Source organism: Lynx canadensis, chromosome B3 (assembly GCF_007474595.2).
Source record: "Lynx canadensis isolate LIC74 chromosome B3, mLynCan4.pri.v2, whole genome shotgun sequence".
NCBI lineage: Eukaryota > Metazoa > Chordata > Mammalia > Carnivora > Felidae > Lynx > Lynx canadensis.
Window position 1 is genome coordinate 22,012,998 of NC_044308.2, and position 27,184 is coordinate 22,040,181.

General features: G+C 39.1%; 1 protein-coding gene across 1 annotated transcript in view; it reads left to right on the forward strand.

Moving 5' to 3' along the window:
• Nucleotides 1-229: 229 nt before the first annotated feature.
• Nucleotides 230-27,184, forward strand: part of CHRNA7 (cholinergic receptor nicotinic alpha 7 subunit) — a 116,777-nt gene continuing 89,822 nt past the window's right edge. Inside the window, exons 1-2 of the mRNA XM_030317555.1 lie at nt 230-291; nt 556-695. Coding sequence (XP_030173415.1) covers nt 246-291; nt 556-695 — 186 coding nt within the window. The 5' untranslated portion in view covers nt 230-245. The remainder of the gene's footprint in view (nt 292-555; nt 696-27,184) is intronic.

The following is a 27,184-nucleotide window of genomic DNA, read 5'->3' on the forward strand; positions in this document are numbered from 1 at the left end:
GCGGGCTGCAGTTCCCTGGGCGGCCGCCGAGCCGCCAAGGGCCCCGCTGGCTGGCTGGGGTGGGGGCGGGGGCGGGGCTCGTCACGTGGAGAAGCGCGCGGAGGCGGGCGGGGCGGGGGCGCGCGCTCGGCTCTTTAAAGGCGCGCGAGCCGAACCCGGAGAGGCGGCTCCGCGGCCGCAGGCGCAGGCCCGGGCCGACTAGCGAGACGCTGGGCGCGCCGGCCGCGGCAGCTCAGAGTCCCAACATGCGCCGGTCGGTGTGGCTGGCGCTGGCCGCGTCGCTCTTGCACGGTAAAGCCGCCGGATCTCCCAGTCCTCTACTCCTCCTCCGCGGGATCCCGGGCGCATCCTGGCTGCTCCGTGCGCCCCGCGCCCGGGCCAGGTTTGGGGGCTCGCGCCAGCGAGGGACAGTGGGCGGCGCTGCCGGGGGCTGTCCTGGGAATGAGAGCCCCTTTCGTTTGGGTTGCTTGCTTTGGGCGGTGGGGGTCCGCGGGCAGGGGTGTGGGGTGCACCCCCGGTGGCCTTCCCTGAGCAGCCCGCTGGGCTCTCCTTAAGTGTCCCTGCAAGGCGAGTTCCAGAGGAAGCTCTACAAGGAGCTGGTCAAGAACTACAACCCCTTGGAGAGGCCCGTGGCCAACGACTCTCAGCCGCTCACCGTCTACTTCTCCCTGAGCCTCCTGCAGATCATGGACGTGGTGAGTCCTGGCCCCGGCCACAGGGCTGCCCTCTCCCCGCCTTGGGCTCTGAGGAGTCGCGGAAGCATCAGGCGGGGTGGCTTGGCTTGGACGCGCTAGTTGGCTCGGACGCGCTAGTTGGCTCAGGGTGAGGCGGGCCCGCGCTCTGTCCCCGACCTGGGCCTGCCCTCTGCTTCCTACCTCAGTTTCCCCGTCTACTGCGTGCCTCAGTTTCCCCACCAATCGAGGAGGAACCCCGTGAAGCATGTTTCACTGCCCCAGCTACTTGTGCATGGGTACTTCAGTCCCACCTTTCCCTGAGCTTAGAAACTCAGGATGAAAGTATCCCCATCCTGAGCCAGAATCAGCAAGAATAAGGTCCAAATGATCACATTTTAGTGCTCCTTATGTGCTAAGCGTTAGCATGCAGTCTGTGCCAATTTAGCCATCTCTAGACTTTGCTGGTGCCTGAGGTATGTAATTTCTTTGGGTAGGGGCTTGGCCTTGGGCTTTTTAGTTGGTTAATGTGTCCAGGCAGTTGGCCAGCTGTGAGCATTTACACGCCCCTCACCACAATACCAGTAATGGACTTTCCCTGGCCCCTTACTGGTGAGAGTAGTGCTGGTAGTCCAGCTTTGGGTCCACACCCGAGATGCACTTGTCTGTTCCTTCAGGCACCTGCTCTCAGCCCCATGGGGTTTTTTCTTTGTGGACTTGCTAGTGCTCATTTCAGTGGACAAATCTGTATCATATGTATGACAAGTTCTTTTTTGCTCTTCTAGACTGCTCTGAAGGTTCAGTTTTCATTGTTATATCCTTCATACAATACAAATATTTTACAAAAGCGTTTCATTGTTAAAAATGGGTTTCTGTGCGGTGTCTGTACAAGGCATCAGATTCTGTTCTGGGGCACATGAGGATGAGAGTGGGACACAGGGATGGTGGTGTTCAGGGAGGAAAGAGGTGTGCGAATGGCCTAAGTTCCACACAGAAAGTGCTAAGAGCCACCAGAGAGGTTCAGATAAGTGGTGTAAGAAGACATGTGATATTTCGTAATTTTACAAAGAGTACCCACGCTACCACACTGATGCGTGTTGCATCACTTAACCTAGTTAGAATTGCCACAATGAATGCCTTCCTCTCCCATACTACACCTGTGTTAAATGTGTACTTTCTCCGACAGACAGAACTATGCTTTAAAATATTCAATGCATATGTGATGACATGGTCAACTTATCATGAAAGGAGGGCTGTAAAGAAAGACAAGTGCCATCATACAGTTTGCAAAAATTGCTGTTTACAGAGCTTGGATTATAGGAGAGGGGAAAGGATGAAGAGTTGGAGTTAGGGGAAGAGAGACTGAAAAAGAAGCTCTAGCATTGAATGAAGCCAGGTCAGAGAAATGCAAGTACAGAGGCCTTGGGAGGGGCACAAGTCTCTGGGTGTTTGGAGAGGCAAGTACTTTACAGAGCAACTTCTCTTTTACTTCAAGAGGTTCAGGATTTGTACTTGGGAGCCTTGATGGGTTCTGGCTTTGACAGTTTGTGGATGATTGCTATTAGGTAAGTTTTATAAGTGATCGGAGTCTGTACTGTGCATGATAGCATTTCATTGGTCACTGATGAGCTAAATATGTGAATGCACTTTGAGAGACCACAAAGTTAGCACATGACTGTGGTCATTTTCAGTAAAACATACCAAACCAAACAGCACTCCCCACCCCATCCCCTACACACATGATAAAGGACCAGTCAACACACTCCACAGTTGGTGCATGATAGGCTGGGAAGGTGAAACCCACTTCCCACTGTCCCATTTGCCTAGGATTGGCTCCAGCCAGCAAGACAGCCTTACCATGGGTATGCTACACAGTTGCCTCTCTTGAGTGGTCCTTGTGCTGGCTGGATGGTATGTGAAGTTACAGTGGCTACTTAGCCAAGGAGTAGGAACAGTGAGCAAGTGAAGCTGTCCTCCTAAGGCTGGCCATCTCTTTTGGAGAGGAGACCACTCACTGAGCAGCTGCAAGCCTTTCTGAGTGCTTTTGACTCTTTAAGAGACCCTTAAGGAATCAGGTTATATAAGGGATTTGGGGGTCTTATGAGAAGTTTAGGCATAAACTTGAGTTACACAATGTGATAAATAATAAAACACAAACTTGTGTCAAGTTAGGAAGTTTTAAAAAAAACAAAAATCATGAATACTGGATATCATCATCATTACAGTATTAGAGAAACACGTGAAGACAGCCATTAGCAGCGTGAGGTAATGGGAAGGTGGGAGGGGAAAAAGCCTTGATCTCACCTTGGCTGTCCAGCCATGACCCCATTGAACTTCCTAGGCAGGCAATGCTGCTAGCTCATGGTGTGGCCTTGAACAGATTTCTTTACCTCTTTAATCCCTGTTTCTTCATGTGTATAATGAGAATGGTAATACCCACTTCACCAGGTTTCAAGAGGATTAAATAAGAAAAAGTGCTTGACATACGCTAGTGATTCACTGAAGGTTTCCTCAATCTTAATTATGTAGCTACTCAACTCAGAGATTGGGAAGTTGATGCCTAGAAAGCTGTGGTCACTTGCCCAAAGTTGCTCATTGGTTAGAGGCAGGGCTGCAAGGAAAACCCACATCTGACTTGCAAGTTCTTTGCATCTCTTGCCTCCTTTAGAATTGATAACTACTTTTGCAGAATAGTTAGCTTGATTTATTTAAACTGGCTGAACTGTAACTGATTGAGTGTGACTGTCCTGAGATCCTAGGTGAAAAGGAAGTCTCTGTATCAAATTAATGAAATATGCAAACATTGGTATTCCAGTTGGAATTGACTCTGCCTGGTTTTGAAGCAGGGCTCTCCAGCTGGAATCTTAGCACCGTGGACAGAGACACAGTGGCTCTCATAAGGGATTCATGTGACAGTCTTGACTGGTGCAAAATTCTCTTTATAAATCTGGTAACAGGGGTCATTTATGCACTCTGACTGAGCTGTTCTAGAGACCATTATCCCTCCCCCTAAGTCTTGTTATTGTTCCCCTTTTTGCCAGCAGAGGTTTCCTGGATGGAATGATGGAGAGTTGGCATATGATGTTGCATATCTTATTTTCATGAAAGATCATTTCTCTTTCACCAATTTATTCCACACATATTTACTGAACTTGTTTTTGTGAACATTGCTTGATTCAGAGGATTCATAAATGAATAAGGGATGGTTTCTACTTTTAAAACTCCTCACAATCTGGCTGGGGAGACTGACATGGAGATCCAAGACTACGACGTGTGTAATTTAACATACATGCCTATACAAAGTGCTACAAATACACATAGGAGAAAACATTTATTTCCAGCTAGCATGGCTGGGAATGGTTTCAAAGCGGAGGTAGTTAGATTTCTAAAAATGAGTAGGAATTTGACAGTTGGAGAAAGTAGGAGAGACTTTCCAGGTGATGGGGGCAGGGTGAGGAAAGACAGAGATTTTGGTGGAGGGCAGCATACCTTCAGCAAGATGGGTTCTATGAAGCACTGTCTCCTGGTTAACCTTCACTACAAGTTTTACTGCAAGACTTCTTAGAATATTGAATGTCCTTATATTTATTGAGAATTTCTAAAAGAGGGATATAGCATTGACCAAACTGCTAATTTTTCTTTACAGACTCTTTTGTAAGAATTATGTTCTAGAAACACACCTTGCAGGGTGAAGGATTGGATTATTTTTTTGGTAGGATTATGAGTTGAGTTCAGAGACAGGAGGGGAATAGAGTGTAATGTGTCGTGTATGCTTTTGCAGAGTTGAGCTTTTGCCCTCGTCTGGGTATCTCAGAGGGCATGAGGAGGCAGTGGTGCCAGGGGATTTGTGAAGCTGCAAGATCAGCTTGCCATAGCATATTTTCCTAGAAATGGAAACAATCCAAACTGTGATATTTGTATTAAATCCAACAAGTATAAATTATAGATTAGAATGAAAAAAAAGATGCACACATTTTAAAGACAAAGCATGTGTTTTCAAAGGGATTGTTTTACCTGCTGTGGTCTGTTCTAGCTATTTAATAGGCTCCTTGGTGAAGTGCTAGGTGTAGAGTGGGAAGGTCTGGTGGATTTTTAAGGAGAAGAGGGATGTAACCAGATCTGTGTTTATTTAGATAGAGGATGTTGAGGGCAGTATGTGTGTGGAATTGTTTGGAGAGGAGGTGAAGTGTATGTAGGCAAGGGATGAAGAGGTCGAAACTTCCCACATTGTGGGAAAGTGAAAAGTGGACAGATTCCAAAGACACTTTGCATAGCCAATCTGTGATGTATAACTGTTTACGTAAACTTCATGTAGCTACATAGATAAATTTGTTATGTAAAAGTGCCTGAGTTATTCCTAAATGCATACTCTGACTCACAGAGTTTATTAATTTACTTCGTGGGTTTGTAACTGGGCTACGAATGAGATAAGACACAAGAAATCATTTTGAAGTGTTGCAAATGCAGGGTTCTAAACTGCCAACAGTTTCCATAATATTTCTCCTTTATTTGTGCCATTTAGTCATTCACCTGTATGCATACATCTTAAGGCCATTCTAAGTGTTGATTTGCATAAAATAAATGTGCACAGTTATGAAAGCCTGTCCAGAAGGCAAAGTATTTAAAATGAGTAATGTGAATCAACACATAATTATTACACAATGTAAAACACATAATTATGCACAAATGATTTTTGGTATTTTATAGATTTTACTTTTAGATTCAGCCTTTTAGAAGCGTTAGTCACAAGACAGTTGAACTAAGTGGTCATGCATTTGGGGTTTGCTGCTACCAGTGGCGGGCATGGTTGTGGAGCCTGATATCCTAAGGGCTTGTGTGTTACCTGACACATCCTCACGGGGCCTTTGCTTTTTCCAGGCTTAGAATTTTTCATCTACCAGCCACTATTTAAAATGCTATAACTCTAAGTTAATGTTATCAAATATTAACTGTAAAAATTGTACATCTTGAACATCATGTGTGAAGAAAACCCAATGTTCAATTAAGTATCCTAATGTTTGTATACATATTTCTTAAAACTACAAAGGTAATATATATTTTGTGTAGGAAACAAACAAACAAAAAGGCCCGAGGGGAAAATCATCACCCAATTACCATTACTCAAGCCATTCTGGTGTAGTTCATGGTCTCTTTTCTCTATAGAGTGTGTAGAGAAATATTTAAAAATTAAAAGTTTAGGGGTTCCTAGGTAACTCATTTGGTGAAACATCAGACTCTCAATTTCAGCTTATGTCATGATCTCATCATTCATGAGTATGAGCCCCACATCAGGCTTAGTGCTGGGGATAGAATCTGCTTAAGGTAACCTCTCTCCCCCTGTCCCTCTGCCCCTCCCCTGCTTGTGCATGCACTGCACACATGCTTTCTCTCTCTCTACCAAAAAAAAAGTGGGGGCTCCTGGGTGGCTCAGTTGGTTAATCATCTAACTCTTCTCCTCCCCCCTCTCAAAAATAAACTTAAAAAAAAGTGTATAACCCCATTACAACACCTTAAACCGTATTAACAGGCATTAATTTTAAAGTGATGCAAAGAAAGCCCAGGGTCCCCCAACTTCTCCGCCATATTAACTCCTCCCCCCAATATGCCATGTAGTAAACAAATTCGAGTTTTAAAATAAAATCAAATTCATTTTCCACTATCCTGCATTTCTCACATTAGTGCATGTTCAATCTCTGTCCCTCTTTTTATTTTAGAAATCGTTTAAAAAGTGTATATTGAAATGATTCATGATGTGACTTTTAAGTTACATGAAATGATTCATGATGTTGTTTCTAAACCTGGTTGCCTTTTTATTTTGTCCCAGTGCATATGAAGAATTGTAGGTATAATTTGAGGGTCTTGAGGATACTATATTTATCAACTTTCATGTTTGTTTCTGGCCGACATCTGGGTCATGGCACCAGCACAAGCACAAACTGCCTTAATCCAGTTAATCATTGAGATGATGAGGGCCTGGACTTCCATCCCTGTAAGGGCTGCTCTGCTGTTGATTTTTGCTTATACATACCTAGATATAAGTATAAAGAATTTGCTAGAGTCTTCTTTCTTTTCAGTGGAACTTGAACTCCTGTTTGGTTCCCCTAGCTCTCAAGTCTGTCAAGATGTGCTTAATTTTTTGGTCTCTTAGGCATTGTTTCAGGAATCATCAAATGGTTCCCAAAAGGTGCCCCAAACTCTGTTATCTACCCAGGGCTTCCCTCTCCTTCTGGATCTTGGTGCTGCAATTTCTCATTGCTCTATTAATTTCTCTGGTGTTTTTATGCATGTGATCATTGCATTTTCCATCCTAATTGTTCTAACTGGAGGATTCGTGAGAACCACTTTGTTCATCATTGATGGTAGCAGAATTGAAATTCTAAATTAAGGCATGTTTATAATGCATCCTTATAATTGATCCAGATTTATTATAGTGGAGATTTTATCCCTCTCAAACCTCTTTATGGCTTTGGGACATAAATAAACATACAAAATTTTTAGCTTTATAAACTGAGAAGTATGGACACTTTTACTAAAGGAATCTTTCTTGTAAATGTTGCTTTTCAGGTCTACCACTGAACGTATTCCCCAAAGGGTTCAGTTTTCTCAGAGTTCCTGACTCATCCTTGACATGCTGTTAAAGGAAGAGAAATAGTCTTGTTATGGAGGGATGCCAACCAAAATCTCTGTTCTCTTATTGATTTATTAGGATTAGGTAGTGTTTTACTCCTCAGAGAAAAGGAGAGTCATTTGGAACCTTCTAATAGCAATTCCCATGGTATTTATTTCAGTAATTTATTGACAGTCAACATCAGCTATAAATCATTTTAGCAAAAACCAAAAACAAACAACTCCCCTAAACCAAAACTATTATAAAAATAATGGGTCTGTGTACTTATTTATGTGTATATAAACACACACACACACACACACACACACACACACACACACGTTCTTATCTCTCCTTGTTGAATATTTTCTTTGGGTACCTCTAAATGAGATATCATACAGTATGCAGTTTCCATGAAAACAAGCTAGAAGTTACAGAAAAAGCTAAGGAATTACAGCTCCCAGATTTCCAAAATAATTGGATAAAACTAACATGATATTAAATAAGGAATTGTACAAAAACCCACATTCTGGGTTAAAAGTCACTGAAGGAGAATGGGCTGTGGGAGAGTGTTGGACATGTGCTGACTCCAGGCCCCAAGTCAGGTAGTAGATGAAGGAGCTGATCTGTCCCAGTGACAGGTAGAAGTTGGTAAAGGGGGAGGGAATTGTAACTGTCATAGTTAACAAATGCCATTTGTGTGAGATGATTCTCAAAGTGGGGAATTCACTCCCAGATCATTGTAAAGATTCCTGACTTGGGGTAAAAGAGGTAGTGTCTATATTCCAGGGAGAAGGCATATCGATAAAGTAAGAAAATTGCATTTATTTCTCACTGAAAAACCATTAGTATGACACTGAGCACCACGATTTAGTTTTTCCCTTCTCTGGAAGTTTATGCAGGTGGAATAATGCAAGCACATGGTGTGTATTCTTTTGGGTCTGGTTATTTTTGCTCAATTTTATTTTTGTGAGAGTGCATTCAAGTTGTTGCCTATTGTAATTTATTCATCTTTATTGCTATTCTGTTGATGGATATTTGGATTCCAGCTTTTGTCTATTAATAAGAACTCTGCCATGAATATTCCTATTGTACATATATTTTGATGCACATGTGTATGCATTTCTGCCTATCACATGCATATATGTATAGAAATGGACTAAGTCATAAAGTGGCAATATCTTTAAGTTTTCCAAATGAAGCCAAATTGTTTTATTTATTTATTTGTAAGTGTTTATTTTATTTATTTTGAGAGAGAGACGTAGAGAGAGAGAGAGAGCGAGCAGGGGGGGGGGGGGGAGAGAGAGAGAGAGAGAGAGAGAATCCCAAGCAGGGTCCACGCTGTTAAGTGCAGAGCCCGATATAGGGCTTGAACTCATGAACCGTGACATCATGACCAGAGCTGAAATCAAGAGCTGGCTGCTTAGCCCACTGGGCCACCCAAGTGCCCCCAAATGTTTTAAAAAATGGTTATATACCAATTAATATTCTCACCAGAAGCGTATGAAAAATTCTTATTGCTCTACATACTCACCAACTCTTAGTATTTTCAATCTTTTTTATTCACCATTCTGGTGGGTGGGGATTTTATTATTTATTTATTTATTTATTTATTTATTTATTTATTTACATGTTTATTTATTCTGAGAGAGAGAGAAGGAGACAGCATGAGCAGGGGAGAGAGAGAGAGAGAGAGAGAGAGAGAGAGAGAGAGAGAATCCCAAGCAGGCTCAGTGGGGCTCAACACCATGAAACTTGAGATAATGACTGGAGCTGAGATCAAGAGCCAATCCTTAACCAGCTGAACCACTCAGGCCCCCTTCTTTGTGATTTTAGTTTGTTTATTTTTGAGAGAGAGAGAGAGAGAGAGAGAGAGAGAGAGAGAGAAAGACAGAGACAGAGCAGGGGAGGGTTTGAGAGAGAGGGAGAGAATCCCAAGCAGGCTCCACAATGTCAGTGCAGAGCCCAATGTAGGGCTCAAACTCACAAACCGAGAGGTCATGACCTGAGCTGAAATCAAGAGTCAGGTGCTTAACAGACTGAGTCACCTTGGCAGACCTTCTTCTTTGTGATTTTAATTAGCAGTTTCTAGATTACCAGTGAAGTCAAGGACATTTTTATTTCCTAATTTTCAGCTTGATTATTTTCTTTTGAAAAGTGTCTGTTCATGTCTCTTGCCTGTTTTTATCATTTCTATTTTTTTTGTTTTGTGTTGTTTTTCCTTTTTGATTTGTATGAGTTATTCTGTATTATGGATATGAGTCCTTAGGCACTTAAATGCTTTTGCCAATATTCCCTCAGACTCTTGGCTTGTCTTTTTGCTGTTTTAATGTTCTTTCTGTCTTTTGTAAATCTTTAATCAAAGTATAATATACTTCTAGAGAGTTGCTGTCTTGATGAACAGCAATTCATTATAATGTGGCCCAACTCATGAAACCCTATTTTCTATGTTTAATGCTTATTGTGTCCTATTTAAAAACTCTTTCTTTGTCTCAACATCATGAAAATATTTTCCCATAGAGGCGTTTTGTTGTTCTTGTTTTACCTTTCATATTTTATGTACCATCTACCTAGAATTGATTTTTAGTTGAGCATAGTTTATTTTTGTAATGTTTATTTTATTTTGAGAGAGAGAGAGAGCGAGAGCGAGAGAGAGAAAGAGAGAGAGAGAGAGAGAGAAAGAGAGAGAGCAGGAGCAGGGGACTAGCAGAGAGAGGGAGAGAGAATCCTAAGCGGGCTCTACACTGTCAGCGCAGAGCCCGATGTGGAACTCCATCCCATGATCCATGAGATCATGACCTGAGCTGAAATCAAGAGTCAGATGCTGCCCAGGTGTCTCTTAATTTAGTATACTTTAAAGGGTATCACTTTTAAAGTAGTTTTGTGGAAATCTTTTTTTTTTTTTATATATGAAATTTATTGACAAATTGGTTTCCATACAACACCCAGTGCTCATCCCAAAAGGTGCCCTCCTCAATACCCATCACCCACCCTCCCCTCCCTCCCACCCCCCATCAACCCTCAGTTTGTTCTCAGTTTTTTAACAGTCTCTTATGCTTTGGCTCTCTCCCACTCTAACGTCCTTTTTTTTTTTTTTTTTTTTTTTTCCTTCCCCTCCCCCATGGGTTCCTGTTAAGTTTCTCAGGATCCGCATAAGAGTGAAACCATATGGTATCTGTCTTTCTCTGTATGGCTTATTTCACTTAGCATCACACTCTCCAGTTCCATCCACGTTGCTACAAAAGGCCATATTTCATTTTTTCTCATTGCCACGTAGTATTCCATTGTGTATATAAACCACAATTTCTTTATCCATTCATCAGTTGATGGACATTTAGGCTCTTTCCATAATTTGGCTATTGTTGAGAGTGCTGCTATGAACATTGGGGTACAAGTGCCCCTATGCATCAGTACTCCTGTATCCCTTGGGTAAATTCCTAGCAGTGCTATTGCTGGGTCATAGGGTAGGTCTATTTTTAATTTTCTGAGGAACCTCCACACTGCTTTCCAGAGCGGCTGCACCAATTTGCATTCCCACCAACAGTGCAAGAGGGTTCCCGTTTCTCCACATCCTCTCCAGCATCTATAGTCTCCTGATTTGTTCATTTTGGCCACTCTGACTGTCGTGAGGTGATACCTGAGTGTGGTTTTGATTTGTATTTCCCTGATAAGGAGCGACGCTGAACATCTTTTCATGTGCCTGTTGGCCATCTGGATGTCTTCTTTAGAGAAGTGTCTATTCATGTTTTCTGCCCATTTCTTCACTGGGTTATTTGTTTTTCGAGTGTGGAGTTTGGTGAGCTCTTTATAGATTTTAGATACTAGCCCTTTGTCTGACACACAGACCAATGGAATAGAATAGAAACCCCAGAACTAGACCCACAAACGTATGGCCAACTTATCTTTGACAAAGCAGGAAAGAACATCCAATAGAAAAAAGACAGCCTCTTTAACAAATGGTGCTGGGAGAACTGGACAGCAACATGCAGAAGGTTGAAACTAGACCACTTTCTCACACCATTTACAAAAATAAACTCAAAATGGATAAAGGACCTAAATGTGAGACAGGAAACCATCAAAACCTTAGAGGAGAAAGCAGGAAAAGACCTCTCTGACCTCAGCCGTAGCAATCTCTTCCTCGACACATCCCCAAAGGCAAGGGAATTAAAAGCAAAAGTGAATTACTGGGACCTTATGAAGATAAAAGTTTTGTGGAAATCTTGACTGATGATTAATTTATTTTGTTTTTTAAAAGATAATTAAAGGATTGTAGTGTATTTGCTGTGTGAATGTTGAACTATATCACACTTGGACATTGTGTATCCACTGTGTCTGCCTTCAGATAGATGTTTCAGTTATTTAATGTGTGTATAATATGGATAAAATGTATAGGCTGTGACATTTTTAAGTATTTAAACATGTCGATATGACATACAGCAGTTACAGAGCCAACAGTAAAGGATTTATAAGAAGCCCTAACCCCTAACCCCACATTTCCCATTGCTGTTCATTCCTCAGAGACCTCCAGTGGTCTGTTTCTGGTTATGACTCCTGTTTTAATACTCCATTTATTATTCCTTGATTGATCAACTGTATCCACTTGCTATTGACTTCTTGTTATGACAGGATATGAACTTGGCTCACTCACCATAGCTCCCCACTTCTACTCTCATACCACTGTTGTCATTTTCACTGATCGCTTTTATACCTTCAAAAGACAGTTCTTAAGGCTTTTTTTCATTTCTGTTATCCATAATTGGGTTTCTCTCTCTGTAAGCCCTCTAGTTCTGTCCCTACTTTTCTTTAACTCCTTCTGTCTCCATGTTGGTAACCTTTACATTCTCTCTTTTAATCATATTTAATTTCTCTGCAATTTGATTCTGTTTTTTTAAAGCAGTCTTTAGGATTTTGTGACAATGTAAACTGTATTGTCTGCAAAGCCATTTTTCTGAGCCTATACTTCCTTCTGTATGGGTCCAATGCTGTGGCTTCTGTGCCATTCATTGGGGTGGAGTGTATCTGTTGTCTACTGATCCTGGTGTCTGTCAAATTCAAGTGTTCTTCTCTTTTTAAATGTTTTATTTATTTTTATTTTTGAGAGAGAGAGAGAGAGTGAGAGAGAGCGCACACGCATAAGAGAGCGCGCATGAGCAGGGGAGGGGCAGAGAGAGAGACACACAGAATCCAAAGCAGGCTCCAGGCTCTGACCTGTCAGCTCAGAGTCTGATGTGGGGCTCAAACTCCTGAACCACGAAATCATGACCTGAGTCAAAGTCAGATGCTCAACTGACTGAGCCACCCAGGCATCCCTATTTGTCTTTTTTTATACTCTTTACCAAATCATATCATACCTTTCTTTTTCTAAATCTTTAGTCATGCAGTTTATTCTGTGGATCCTCCTTTTATTATTCTCTCTGTTCATTATACAGTTGATCACCTTTCTCAAATGATATCAGTTGAAGATTATTGTTCATTTCTTTAGTTAGTTTATGTGTTTTAAACTGGATTATATTATTTCTTCTAAGGTAATTTATTCCTTTTCTTTTAATTTTGCTCATTTATTTATTTGTCTTTCTGTTTATTTTTACGGTTTGTTTGGCAAGCTTTCCTAAAATGACTTCTGATTCTTAGAATTCTTTTTGTATTTTATTTTTTATTTTTATTTTTTAAATTTTTTTAACTTTTTTTTTAATTTATTTTTGAGACAGAGACAGAGCATGAATGGGGGAGGGTCAGAGAGAGGGGGAGACACAGAATCTGAAACAGGCTCCAGGCTCTGAGCGGTCAGCACAGAGCCCGATGTGGGGCTTGAACCCACGGACCGCGAGATCATGACCTGAGCCGAAGTCAGCCGCTTAACCGACTGAGCCACCCAGGCACCCCATCTTTTTGTATTTTAAAATTAGGGAAGAGAAGCATTGGTGGAAGTGCTATATTTGAGAGTAGGATTTAGTGTCTTTCAGCTCTGGTTTTAGGGCCTGAGTGAGGACTGTTAAAATTTTTGAGGCCCCTAAATGCCAAAGAGCTGGATGGTTTGCCTCAGGGGCATCTCTTATCACATTAACTTCTTTATTCTCTAATTCATTACTATCCAATAGAAGTATAATGTCGGCTACAGATGTAATTTTAGATTTCCTAGTGGCCACACTTAAAAACATATAGGTGAAATTAATTTTAATAATATATTTTACTTAACCTAATATATCTAAATTATTAACATTCCAACACATAGCAAATGCAGAAACATTGTTAATAAGATGGTTTACACTTCTGGGGGAGGGCAGAGCTGAGTCTTAGAAATCACATGTGTATGTTGCACTCAGCACATTTCAGCAGCGGTCACTTATCAAGGACTCACCTTTTCCTAGTGGCTACCATATTAGACTCCACAGCTCTAACCAATCCACTTTTTTGGGTTTTGACTATATTGAGAAGAAACCCTGGCTAATGGTTATTCTTAGAAGGGAGCTGGTAGCTCTCTTTTCCAGAGCTCTCTGTCATTCACCTGTGTCAGCTCCACTCCATCCACCTTGCCTCCTTCTGTTCACTTCTGAACTCAGTGAGGTTCCACTCAGCAAACCTGCTCCTCCCACCCTGCAGTCAGTCCCCTCTCCAGTATTTAGCAGTGGCTACCTTCACTCTACCTTTGCAGTCACCAAGCCTCCATGCACATGCTGTTTTCCTGTAATGTATTGAAATATTTTTATTTATGATTCCATTTATGATTTAATTCCCATTCTCTTTGTTTGGGGGTTTTTATACCACTTCCCTCCTTTATTTTAATTTCAGTGGTCTTAGAGGGAAAATGGAAATAAATGGGTATGTTTAGGCTGACATCTCAAACTGGAAACTTACAGGATATTCTTATTAGCAACTTAGCCAATGGCATTAATATGTTGTTTTGTATTTTTAATCCATTGTTTGATTCACATGTCCATGTTGATACTTCTGTAATTCATTTTGATATTTAAAGGGATCCTTTAAACTGATTGGGCAGTGAACACTTGGGCACAGTTGTTTCTGTCATTTTCTTATATTAGTGTAGTTCCTTAGAATGCTGTATGACCATGTCCTTCAGATGGCATTCTGTGACCTGTTGAATATATGCTTAATAGGTATTGTCTAAAAAATACAGGTAGAAGTTATAATTTCCTCATCCTTGGCAACACCCTTGAATTTACCAAGAATGAGATAATAAGCATTTTCACATATGTCTTACATATACAGTTTATTTAAATGTAAATAAATGTTTTCTTTTAAAGTAGCCACTGTAGAAAGTGATACATTTACTCTAACGAACTACTATATTATCGAATACTTTTGGACTCCTGTTAGGGTTAAAGCACTATTATTTGAAAATTTTCAGTAGGGTATTTTTAGTTTCAGGATAAGTTTGTTTATGATGAATGACAGGGTGTTCCTTAAAGTGGGGTCTCATGATGAAGATTCATGGCTCCTAAATGAGATGGAAATGGATTTTCTGTTCTCTTTCTTTTGGATGCTTATAATCTGATACTGAAGAAAAATCAAAATAAAGTTCCCCAAAGTGTCCTAAGCAACTTAAAATCTTTCTATACTATTTTCAAAGAGAGCCTGTAATGAGATAATGAACTTACTGTTACGTAAGCTTAAAAAATCTTTAGTTTATATTCATATCTTATATATTAAATGAAATGTTTTGTGGGTTTTAAAAATTAATTAATTTAAAAATTAAATGGTTAAAGCTTTTTTTAAAAAAAGTTTTTATTTGTATTCCAGTTAGTTAACATATAGTGTTAATATTACTTTCAGGTATACAATATAGTGATTCAACAATTCCATATAACACCCAGTGCTCATCACTACAAGTGTACTCCTTAATCCTCATCACCTACTTAACCCATCCCCAACCCAACTCCCCTCTGGTAACCCTTAGTTTGTTCTCTATAGTTAAGAGATTGCTTCTTGGTTTTCCTCTCTCTCTTTTTTCCCTTTGCTCATTTGTTTTGTGTCTTAAATTCCACATATGAATGGAATCATATGGTATTTGACTTTCTCTGACTGATTTTGCTCAGCATAATAATCTCTAGTTTCATCCATGTCATTGCAAATGGCAAGATTTCATTATTTTTATGGCTGAATAACATTCCATTGCATATATACACCACTTTTCTTTATCCATTCATCATTTGATGGACACTTGAGCTGTTTCCATAAAATGACTATTGTAAATAGTGCTGCTATAAATATTAGTGTGCCTGTATCCCTTTGAATTAGTACTTTTGTATCCTTTGGATAAATACCTAGTAGTGCAATTGGTGGATTGAGGGTAGTTCTATTTTTAACATTTTGAGGAGCCTCTATACTGTTTTTCAGAGTGGCTGCATCAGTTTTTTCAGTTTGCATTCCCACCAACAGGGCAAGAAGGTTCCCCTTTCTCTCATCCTTTATAATACCTGATGCTTCTTGATGTTTCTTTCTTGTATTCTAGAGTTTAGCCATTCTGACTGATAATGAGGTGATATCTCATTGTAGTTTTGATTTGCATTTCCCTGACGATCAGTAATGTTGAACATCTTTTCATATGTCTGTTGGCCATCTGGATGTCTTCTTTGTAAAAGTGTCTATTCATGTCTTCTGTCCATTTTTTAATTGGATTATGTTTTTTTTTGGGGGGGGGTTTGAGTTCTTTATATATTTTGGATACTAACCCTTTACCAGGTATGCCATTTGCAAATATCTTCTTCCATTCTTTTGGTTGCCTTTTAGTTTTGTTGATTCCTTCATTGTGCAAAACCTTTTTATTTTGATGAAGTCCCAATAATTTATTTTTTCTTTTCTTTCTCTTGCCTCTGAAGACATATCTAGTAAGATGTTGCTCCAACTAAGGTCAAAGAGATTGCTGCCTGTGTTCTCCCCTAGGATTTTGACGGTTTCCTGTCTCACATTTAGGTTTTTCATCCATTTTGAATTTATTTTTGTGTATGGTATAAGAAAGTGGTCCAATTTCATCTTCTGTGTGTCACTATCCAGTTTTCCCAACAGCATTTGTTGAAGAGACTGTCTTTTTCCCATTGGATGTTTTTTCCTATTTTGTCGAAGATTAATTGACCATATAATCATGGGTTTATTTCTGGGTTTTCTATTCTGTTCCAATGATCTATGTGTGTGTTTCTATGAATTGGCAAAACCTTTACAAATACTTAGTAAAATCCTCAACATTTAAAAACTTCTTTAAAAGGTTTTCTTTTTAAAACTAAAATGTAACTCTTAGATTTTTCATTAAATGTTATAGTTATACTCAGCAAATTATTCCTGAATCACTTACAACAGTATTTTATATTTGCCTCAAATATCTGTAGATTGAGGATCAATACAATTCTGAGTGATGAAAACTAAAGAATAATAGGTATGTTGATTAAAAATGGGCAAAGTCCATAGAATCTTGGTATTTGTGAACATTCAGATATTTCTGGTTATTTTTCAGGGGCATATCCTAGAGGCAGTTGGAAGTCAAGAGATAGGGTTTTGGGTTTTTTTTGTTTTTTTGTTTTTTGTTTTGTTTTGTTTTGTTTGTTTGTTTTAAGTGACATAAAGAGCCGGCCGTGTAGATAGTTAAAGCAGGAGAATTTATCTAAATTTGTCTTTGAGGCTTCCCTGTTCTTTATATTAGTAGTCATGTGTTTTATTGTTCCAGAATATTGCATCAAGGGCTTTTTTTCTCAAAGTCATTAGGCCAAGGAGTTGTATTTTCTGACTTAGGGTCCCAGGAATGAGAGAGGATTTTAAAGCAGCTCTCTGGAAGCTGGAACAGAACTGGAATACAGTCCATAGCCACAGGGAGTTTCTCCTTATTTTATTTCCCTCAGAGGGAGTCAGGACAGTTGGACCCTTCATCTTCTTCCCACGTATGGAGCAATTAATGTAACAGGCATGGCCTTGGATGATCCTTTGTCAGTAACCATTGGGTGTGTATTAAAACAGCAACATACAGATGGCACCTTCATTGCTTATGACAGAGAAAATTAGGGGCAGTGGATTACATGAAAAACTGAAAGGGAATATTCATGATAGGAAATGCGTTTCCTTTCCAGTAGTGGTTTGCACCAGCAGGGAGCAGATCTTCACAGAAGTCTCTTCACAAGCAATCTTTCCACTGGCTTCCTGCATTTTTCCAAATAGCATACCAGATTAGAGAGAAATGCTTATGAAGTGCTTGAAACTTAATCTCAAACAGAGTAAATGAATAGCAAGATGGAATACATGGTGTAGCATTGTGTAGATGGGAAAGATTGCACTGATTTCAGAAATCTATTTTTTTGAAAATGAGTGTCCTTCTGACATTATCATTGTATCTGCCAGGAAATCTGGAAAAGGCTGTGGGTAGGTGGGTAAGACCTGAGGTGGGTAGGATTCAGGGTCTGGTTCCCCTACCTATAAGTAGCTTTGATGGTTTGACTTTGGGTGTATAGCTCAATGTCTGTATTTGAAAAGAGCTTTAAAATGTCATCATCTGTATGTATATAACTTTAAAGTTTCAAACACTGTCACACACCTTATTTTTGTCTCTTCAGTAATCATGTGAACTACATATTATATTATTATGGTCATTCTTGTTTAGGCAGAGAAACTTTGGGGTTTGAGCCCAGGTCTTCTCCTTTTTTTTTTTTTAATTTGGGAATTTTTAAATAATATATTATGCAATATTGAAGATTTTAAATGGGTGACCAATGAGATTTTATTATCATTTTGAATTATTCTGGGGGATATTTGATATGTTTTATTGCATTGCAGTAAATATTTCTAAATGCTCAAAATGTCAGGTTACCTCCTGTGTCTTTTTGGCATGGTTTCTGTGACCATGGATATTTTCTCTGTTTCTAGCACAAAATAAAATGAGGTGTCACAAGTTCATTGTGTATCTCCCACTCTAGACCTAGATCCCCTTTTATCAAGAAGCCTGTCAGTGGGAAATTGTGTTTGGAAATCACTGATTGACAGTAGGTAATAGAATAAATTCTGACTTGAGTCTACTATATATCTCAGAAAGAGATAACTGAGAAAATGGGAAGTAAGAATAATAAAGAAATGATTAAAAAAAAAACCTTCTGGAGTTCAAGGAAAACATGAAAACTTAGATGAAAAAGTCACACTGAATACTTCAATTTTAACATGCCAAGTAAAGGAAAAGAAAATCTTTAATTCGTGCATAACAGGCAAAAATCATTTTGCCAGAGGATGATTGCCAAAATTACATCTGTCATATAGGAGGAAACCTTGGATTTGAGAAGACAATGGGCTATAATGCCAAAGCTTAGATGAGAAACTGATTATTATTATCCCCCAAATCTCTACAAAGTCAAGTAGAAAAGAAAAAAAAAAGTTTCAAATATGTAAGGATTCAAGGTTTACCACCCACAAATTATTTAAAAGAATTGCTATCCAATGCATTCTAGTTATGCAAAAACAAAAAGCAAACCCTAACCAAACCTTTATAGGTGGGGTATAAGAAATACAAGTAGTCAGAGATAAGAAAAAAAATCTCATTAAGCCTAATTAAAGTGTCAGGCAACAACAATCCCTGCAATTTTAATAGCAGTCTATAACCCAGATCTCTCTTTTGCTCTCTCAACGTATATATGAATGAAAATATTTTTTCAAAAATTTAAATAAGCACTATAAGAAAATTATAAAATTTTCAACCTTGAATGGGAAAAATGAAGCAAAGAAACTTGAATATTCCAGTAATATATACAGATGGTTTCATCCAGTAATATACACAGATGGTTTCAAGAAACACACCAGAAACACTGTGGGGAAAATAGCAACCCATTTTGATGACAGAAACAAGGCCAGTCTTAATCCATAGTCACTACTGTGAAATGGGTAGATGCACCTTTAAAAACAGGAAGCCCAGGGGCGCCTGGGTGGCGCAGTCGGTTAAGCGTCCGACTTCAGCCAGGTCACGATCTCGCGGTCCGTGAGTTCGAGCCCCGCGTCAGGCTCTGGGCTGATGGCTCGGAGCCTGGAACCTGTTTCCAATTCTGTGTCTCCCTCTCTCTCTGCCCCTCCCCGTTCATGCTCTGTCTCTCTCTGTCCCAAAATAAATAAAAAGCGTTGAAAAAAAAAATTAAAAAATAAATAAATAAATAAATAAAAACAGGAAGCCCAGATTCACTTTTCAAAGTTCCAGCTAAATGCCACTTCCAAATTAATTTCAAATTAATCAAATTATGCCACTTTTAAATTAAAACTACTCAGGTACTAATAGATAAAAAGACATAGATAAATATTAGATGGGAAAATCTGCAACAGGGAGATATAACAGTGGACTCACTATTGTATCTTCCTCTATTGGAGGCTCACTGTGATGGTTAATTTTATGTCAACTTGACTGGGTAAGGGATGCTTAGATAGCTGGTAAAACATTATTTATAGGGATGTATGTGAGGGTGTTTCTGGAAGAGATTAGCATTTGAATCTACAGACTGAGTAAAGAATATCACTTTCATCCGTGCTGCTGGGCATCAACCAATTCATTGAGGGCCCTAATGGAACAAAAAGGCAGATGAAGGGTGAATTTGTTCTCCATATTTAAACTGGGACATCCACTTTCTGCCCATGGACATCAGTGCTCCTGGTTCATGGGTTTTCCAACTTCACAGTTCTGGAAGGACTTATACCGTTGGCCCCTAGTTCTTGGGCTTTTGGACTCAGACTCAGACTGAATTACACCAAGATCTTTCCTTGTTCTCCAGCTTGCAGACAGCAGGTCATGGGACTTTTTGGCCTTTGTAATTGTGTAAGCCAATTCCTATAATAAATTTCGTGTGTGTGTGTGTGTGTGTGTGTGTGTGTGTCCTATAGTTACTGTTTTTTAGGGGAATGCTGACTAATGCACTCATCAAGGGAGGCCATCTGCAATTGGCCTGGGAGGGAAGGTGGCTTCAGTGAGGTGGGAAGGCATTGAAGCAAGTATTCAAAGTCCACTGGGAGGACAGAGCATACATGTCAAGGGGTGATGGCAGAGCTGTGTACCCTGAGGAGCATTGTGGGCCTTGAGGGCTCTGGATGCTCACTGTGAATTATAAGATCAGAGGGATGACAGCAGTAACCAATGTCAGTACCTGGCTCTGCATTTAGTCCTTGCTGCAGCCCTGCAAATGAACTGCTATTCACTGTATTTTGTTAATTGGACACCAAAGTTGGTGTGAGTTCATGGTAATTGTAAAAGTGGAGCTGCCATGTGTTGAGAAACTACAGATGGCTTAAAAACCATTGAGAGCTCAGCAGCCCTTGCATCAGGAGTCATGAAGTGGACTGTACTTACTGCATCCTTCACCCAGCCCAGACCAGAAGCCAAGTCAAGGCAAGAGAGAAGGGAGGAAAATTGTCTAGGCACTTACCCTGCCTGTAAAGAGCAGTCTGAAATGGTTCCTGGCCTAGTTCAAATGACATTTCTACAAAGAGATTTCCTGGTCTCTTCTAGTCAGAATTAATCTTTTTCCCTTTGGTGATATCAAAACACTTCACTTATTTATAAGTTGCTGCTAGGTAGATTCAGACAGATACACAAGATTTGACATCATAAGAAGAGAGTTTAAAACTGAGCTCAGGGGTGCCTGGGTGGCTCAGTCACTTAAGTGTCCACCTCTTGATTTTGGCTCAGGTCATGACCTCACAGTTGTGAGATGGAGCCACCTTCAGCTCCACGCTGGGACTGGAGCCTGACTGAGATTCTTTTTCCCTCAGGCCTTCCTCCCCTCCCTGAAAATCAGTCAATCTGAGCTCAAACCCTCCTAAGTTGTGTGAGCTCGGGAATGCTGCCACACCTCTTGGATACTGTCCCTTAAAATAATAATACTTACTGTGATAATGTCACAGTACTCTTGTAGGTGGTGATACTTTTAAAAATTTGTATTTTTGTTAATATAATTCTTGCACATAAATTAAGAACTGAAATAGATCTCTATGGCTTATTTATATATCTGCCTCCATTTACATTTCCCAGAAGCAACTACTTTCATTTCTTAGCTGTTTCTTTGAGATTCACATCTATATCTTTAAATGAAATGCTTGCAATAACCACTACCTTTTGGTTTAGAGTTATGTTCACTATCTAAGTACTTTCCAATGCTGAAGTGAAGATTTATTTCTCCATTCACTTCCCACCCCCAAACAAGTAATACACTTCCCCCTTTCTTCCCATTTTCTCTCAATGGAATTATATCATCATTTTTGGTTAATATACAGTATGAAATATAATTACGAAATTACTATTCACATCTGAGCCATGTAGTAGACTGTGATTGTATTTATTTTCTAGCATAATTTTTTATTTTCCTCAAAGCTAATGTTATTATCTTTTTCCAGTCATTGAATTTCTTGTGTAAAAAAATCACTGTTTCATCCCTAAACGTTTTAGTAGAAGTATAAATTGTACTTCTTATGTTCAGACACATGTTGTTTTTTATTTTTCAGGTTCTTAGAGACATATCTTTTGAAGCATTTTGTCCTCCTGTTTGAAACTAAATTAGTTGTTCCCTAGGTCTGCTGCATAGCTGTCACACTGGTATTTTCTTTAACTATTGGGTTCTGTCAACAAATCTCAAATACCAATGGGGTGTCCTACAATTCAATTCAATTCTCATCCCAACTACCCAGAGTTCGCATCAGATCTGACAAGATAAGGGCATAGAACCCAGCCAGACTGCTCTTCCTTCAGATACCAGCCACAAGTGGGGTCTCCAGGCTATCAGCACTTCTGCCAGGGCTTTCCAAAACCCCTCAGGTTTGATAATTTCCTAGAACAATGCACACAACTCAGGAAAATGCTATGCTTGCAATTATTGTTTTATTGTAAAGAATATAAAGGAGTAGCCAAATAAAGCACTATGTAGGGCAAGGTCTAGGAGGGTCCCAAACACAGAAACCAGATCATGTCACCCTCCCTGTACACCAACCAGGAAATTCTTCCAACCTCTGTTGTCTAGAATTTTTAATGAAATTCCATTTTGTAGGCACCCTTAATTAAATTATTGGCCGCATTATTGAACTCGATTTCCAGCATCTCATCCTCCTCCTCCTCGAAGGCTGAGCTGAAAGTTCCAGCCCTTTACTCTCATCTAGGGTTTTTCTGATGATCACCCTCCATCCTGAATCCTTTTAGGGAATCCCCTGCTTTTGCCTTAAGTGCTTCATTAGCGTAACGAAATCATTATTATCATTCAGGAAATTCTAAGAAGTTTTAAAACTAATTTCAGGAACATGGAACAAAGATTGTGTGTGTGTATGTGTGTGTGTGTGTGTGTGTGTGTGTGTGTGTTATTTTTTACTATGCCACAACTATCAAGTACAGAATTTCTGTTGCTCATTCTCTAGTTATGTCCTTTTCAGGAACCCATGATGTCTTTCTATGTTTCTGTTCTCATTCTGATGGATGGTGACCATCAGTAGCCGTTCGAGAAAGGGAGCATAGAGGAATATGCTTATATGAAGCAAGGTCTTTTTGTGACTTTATTTTTTGTTGTACTTGATAGATAGTTTAGCTGGAAATAAGCTAAATAATGTTTCCTCAGAATTTTGTTGTTTCTTTGTCCTCTAACTTCCAGTGTTCCAGCTTTCAAGACCTCTGTTTTGCATTCTGAATGTTTCTTGTTGGTAGTGTCTGCTTCTTGTTGAAACTTGTTCTTCTTGCATTGATGCCATAGCTTCTCTTCCATCTCTGAAGTTATTTTTTTAAAGTTTTGAAAGTTTTCATCTGCTCCTCATATTGTCTGTTTCTTCAGAGTCTCCTTATTCCTTGCTTATTTTGGTCTCTGTTTTTCATGTTAGAGGCTTTCTCATAGTGAGGTGATCTTTGGTAAGAGTGGTGTTGTATGTATCCATGAATGTCTTGGTGATGGTGGGGGAGCGGATTTCACTATAGCATGGTCTGGCTGGGAAGATATTTTGTGGACCTTAGTACTTTTAGATCTTTTCTTTGGGGCTTTTCAGTTTGCCACGAGAAAATATTTCTATTATGCAACCTGGACAGTATGAGCCTGACAGAGTTCTGGGAGCCAGGAAGGGACAGGGGCTAGGGAAGTCAAGTACTCTTAACCCCACATCTATTTTCAGTGTGTTATCTCTGTTGAACCTGTGTGTCTCATACAGAGCCCAGAGAGTAAAGTTCTAAAATTCTACCAGGACAGGGAGGAGCAATTGCCAGATGTGAATGTGAGTATATTGGGGCATTTAAATGATTCTTATAAATACTTTGCTCCAGTCTTCCTGTTTTAACCCCATCTACACTTTTAGTGTCACAGCTGCTCCCTTTAATTTGTGACCTGTACTGGGTCCTGTCTCAGCTTCCTCTATGTTGACTTCGATTTGTACTTTGCAGACTCTGACAAGTCATCATCATTTCTTGTCCACTTAGGTTTCAGATTCCAAGCTGTTTATGTTGTGTCTCCTTTCACCTTTCATATTTGTCTTTTATTGTAAATGTGAATTTATGTCTTGACACATTTTGTTAACATTTTTTTTTTAATTTGGGAAGAAGAGAATGCATGCTTATATCCCAATTTCAGTTTTAATAGGAATTTTCTGAATGGTGGTGTTGAACCAGGACTATGTGCCAGAGCCCTATGAAGAACTTGGTCAAATATGAGTGCCTTAAGGGTATAAGTGAAAATGTAGAGTAAGGAACCCCTGAGAATTCTCTCCTCCAGAAAATCAAGAAGAAAAGTGAAATTTTTTTTATAAAAACAACTTCTTGGGGCACCTAGGTAGTTCAGTCATTTGGATGTCTGACTTCAGCTCAGGTCATGATCTCCCAGTTCACAAGTCTGGGCCCCACATCAGGCTCTGTGCTGACAGCTCGGACCCTGGAGCCTGCTTCAGATTGTATCTCCCTCTTTCTCTCTATTCCTCCCCTGCTTGTGCTCTTTCTCTGTATCTCAAAAATAAATAAAAAAAAAACATTAAAAAAAATTAAAAAAGAAACTTCTTAAAAGCTTTGGAAATTAACCAAAGGCTTATAGAAGTCTGGGGGAGCATTAAAGAAAGTCAACTGAATCTTGGTAAGAAGAGTGAGCTTTGTAACTTGCCCTGTTTCCCTCCCCATATTTCCAGCTGTCCAGGAGCTTTGAAACCTACAGTCTGCAATCATGCTCAAAGCCATCAGCTTACCAGCACTGAAGGCAACAGAACAGCATTAGGGTTCCTTGAAAGTCTCATTGTCAGAGAATGGCCATTATTTGATCCGTCTGGTGATTCTTTAGTAAACACTACTTGCAGGGCTATCTTTAACAGACCTAATCCAGATCTTTACGGAAAAAGGTCCATAAGGCTTTTTCCATGGGAGCATTTGTTGAAAAAAATTTTTTTTCCTCTGACTTTCATTTCTATATTCCTTCGGTACCATCATAATTTCTTTGTTTTTGTATTTTTTTTCTTTTTACCTATTGACTCCTTTTGACCATTTCTCCCCCCACTCCAACCCCACATATTCTCTGTATTCATGAGCTTGTTTTTTGTTTTTCTTTTAGATTCCACATATAAGAGAGATCATATGGTATTTGTTTTTCTGTGTCTGACTTGTTTCACTTTGTATAATATCCTCTAGGTCTATCCATGTTGACACAAATGGCAAGATCTCACTTTTTTATGGCTGAATAATATACCATTGTATATATGTATCCCACAATTTCCCTACCCATTCATATATTGATGGACAGTTAATTAGGATGCTATTGGCTATTGTAAACATATCTTGGCTATTGTAAACAATGCTGCCATGAACATGGAAATGCAGATACCTTTTTGAGTTAGGTTTTTCATTTTCTTTGGATACTCAAACATTGAATTGCTAGATCATATGGCAGTGCTATTTTTAATTTTTTGAGGAATCTCCAGACTATTTTCCATAGTGGCCGCACCAAATTATGTTCCCACCAAAAGTGAATAAAGGTTTCCTTTTCTCCACATCCTTGCTACCATTTCTTATTTCTTGTGGTTTTTTCGTTTGTTTGTTTGTTTGATTGATTTGGTAAGAGTTATTCCCACAGGTATGAGGTGATATTGTGGTTTTGATTTACATTTCCCTATGGTTGACCATTTTGAGCATCTTATAATGTACGTGTTGTCCATCTATATGTCTTTGAAAAATGTCTGTTCAAATCTTCTCATTTTTTAAGTTGGATTTTTTTTTTTTTAGCTATTGAGTTGTGTTTTCCAGTTTGAAAATTTTAGAAGCATTTGCTTAAGCTTAGAATTGCCTGAGTCAATGGATGGCATGTGGGGGAAAATACCAATCTAACCAAAAGACTAATAGTAAAAGCTAGGGAATTAGATGCCGATAGGGTCTTTGAAAATCTCCAAAAAGCATATGTAAGGCTATGCACATGCTAAGCAAAGACCTGAGAAGCCCTAACTTTTCACCTTTGATTGACCTTGAGGCTGTGTGCAAGCAGGAAGTAAATGTCAAAGAAAAGTAGTCAGCTGCCTGGCTGACTGTTGAAAATTTACTTCAACACATACACAGAGCCTGTTGACAAAGATTAGGAGACTTACTTGTTACAGGTGTTTAAGGAAATCTCTATTCCATTATTAACTAGAACAGATACTTCAGTGGCCACACACAAGGATACAGACTAAACAAATAAATAAACAACAACAAGATCAAACCTGGGGGAGGGAAAAATGATTTCCAGAGTTGTGACATTATATTATATAAAGTGTCCACTTTTCAACAAAAATATACAAGATGTGCAGCAAAAGAAGAGAGTGTGGCCCATATACAGAAACAAAGCAATCAATAGAAACTACTCTGGGGAAGCCCACTTATTGGATATGCTAAACAAAGACTTTAAATCAGCTGTTTTACATATGTCCAATGAACTAAAGAGAATTATGTCTAAAGAACTTAAGGAAAGTATAAGAATAAGAATGATGTCTCACCACATACAGGATAAAGAGATATAAATTATTAAAAGGAGCCAAATATAAATTCTGGAGTTGAAAATTACAGTAACTGAAATGATAAACTCACCAGGGAGTTTCAACAGCAGATTTGAGCAAGTGGTAGAATATAACTAGGCATCTGAATATAAACTAATGAGATTATCCAATCTGAAGAATTTAAAAAGAAAAAACAAATGAAGATAAATGAACTAAACTTCAAAGACCTGTGAGACACCAACAAATGTATCAATGTATGTAAAATGGGAGTCCTATGAGGGAAGATAAAGGGAAAGAGATAACATTCAAAAATATAATGGATGAAAATGCTCCAAATTTGATGAAAAACATGAATCTATACATCCATAAAGCTCATTGAACTACAAGATCAACACTTCATAACTGATAAATGAATGGATACAGAATATGTGATATATGCAATGGAATTATATTTAGCCATAAAAAAGAATGAAATCTTGCCATTTGGAACAACATGGATGGAGCTAGAGAGTATAATGTTAAGTGAATTAAATCAGAGAAAGACAAATACCATGTGATTTCACTCATATATGGAATTTAAGAAACAAAACAAATGAACAGAAGAGAGGGAGGGAGGGAGGGAGAGAGAGAGAGAGAGAGAGACCAAGAAACTAACTTGTAATTATAGAGAACAAACTGATGATTACCAGAGGGGAGGTGGGTGAGGGGGATGAGTTAATTAGGTGATGGAGATTAAGGAGTGCACTTGTCATGATGAACACCAGTATGGAATTGTTGGATCACTATATAGTACACCTGAAACTAACTAACACTGTATGTTAACTAACTTGAATTAAAGTAAAAACTTAAAAAAAAAAACCTTCATAATCAAACTATTGAATGCCAAATTCAGAAAGAATCTTGAAAACAGTAGAATGCAAAGTATCTTCAGATTAACAGCTGATTTATCTATACAAATCATGAAGGCTAGAAGGCAGTAGGATGA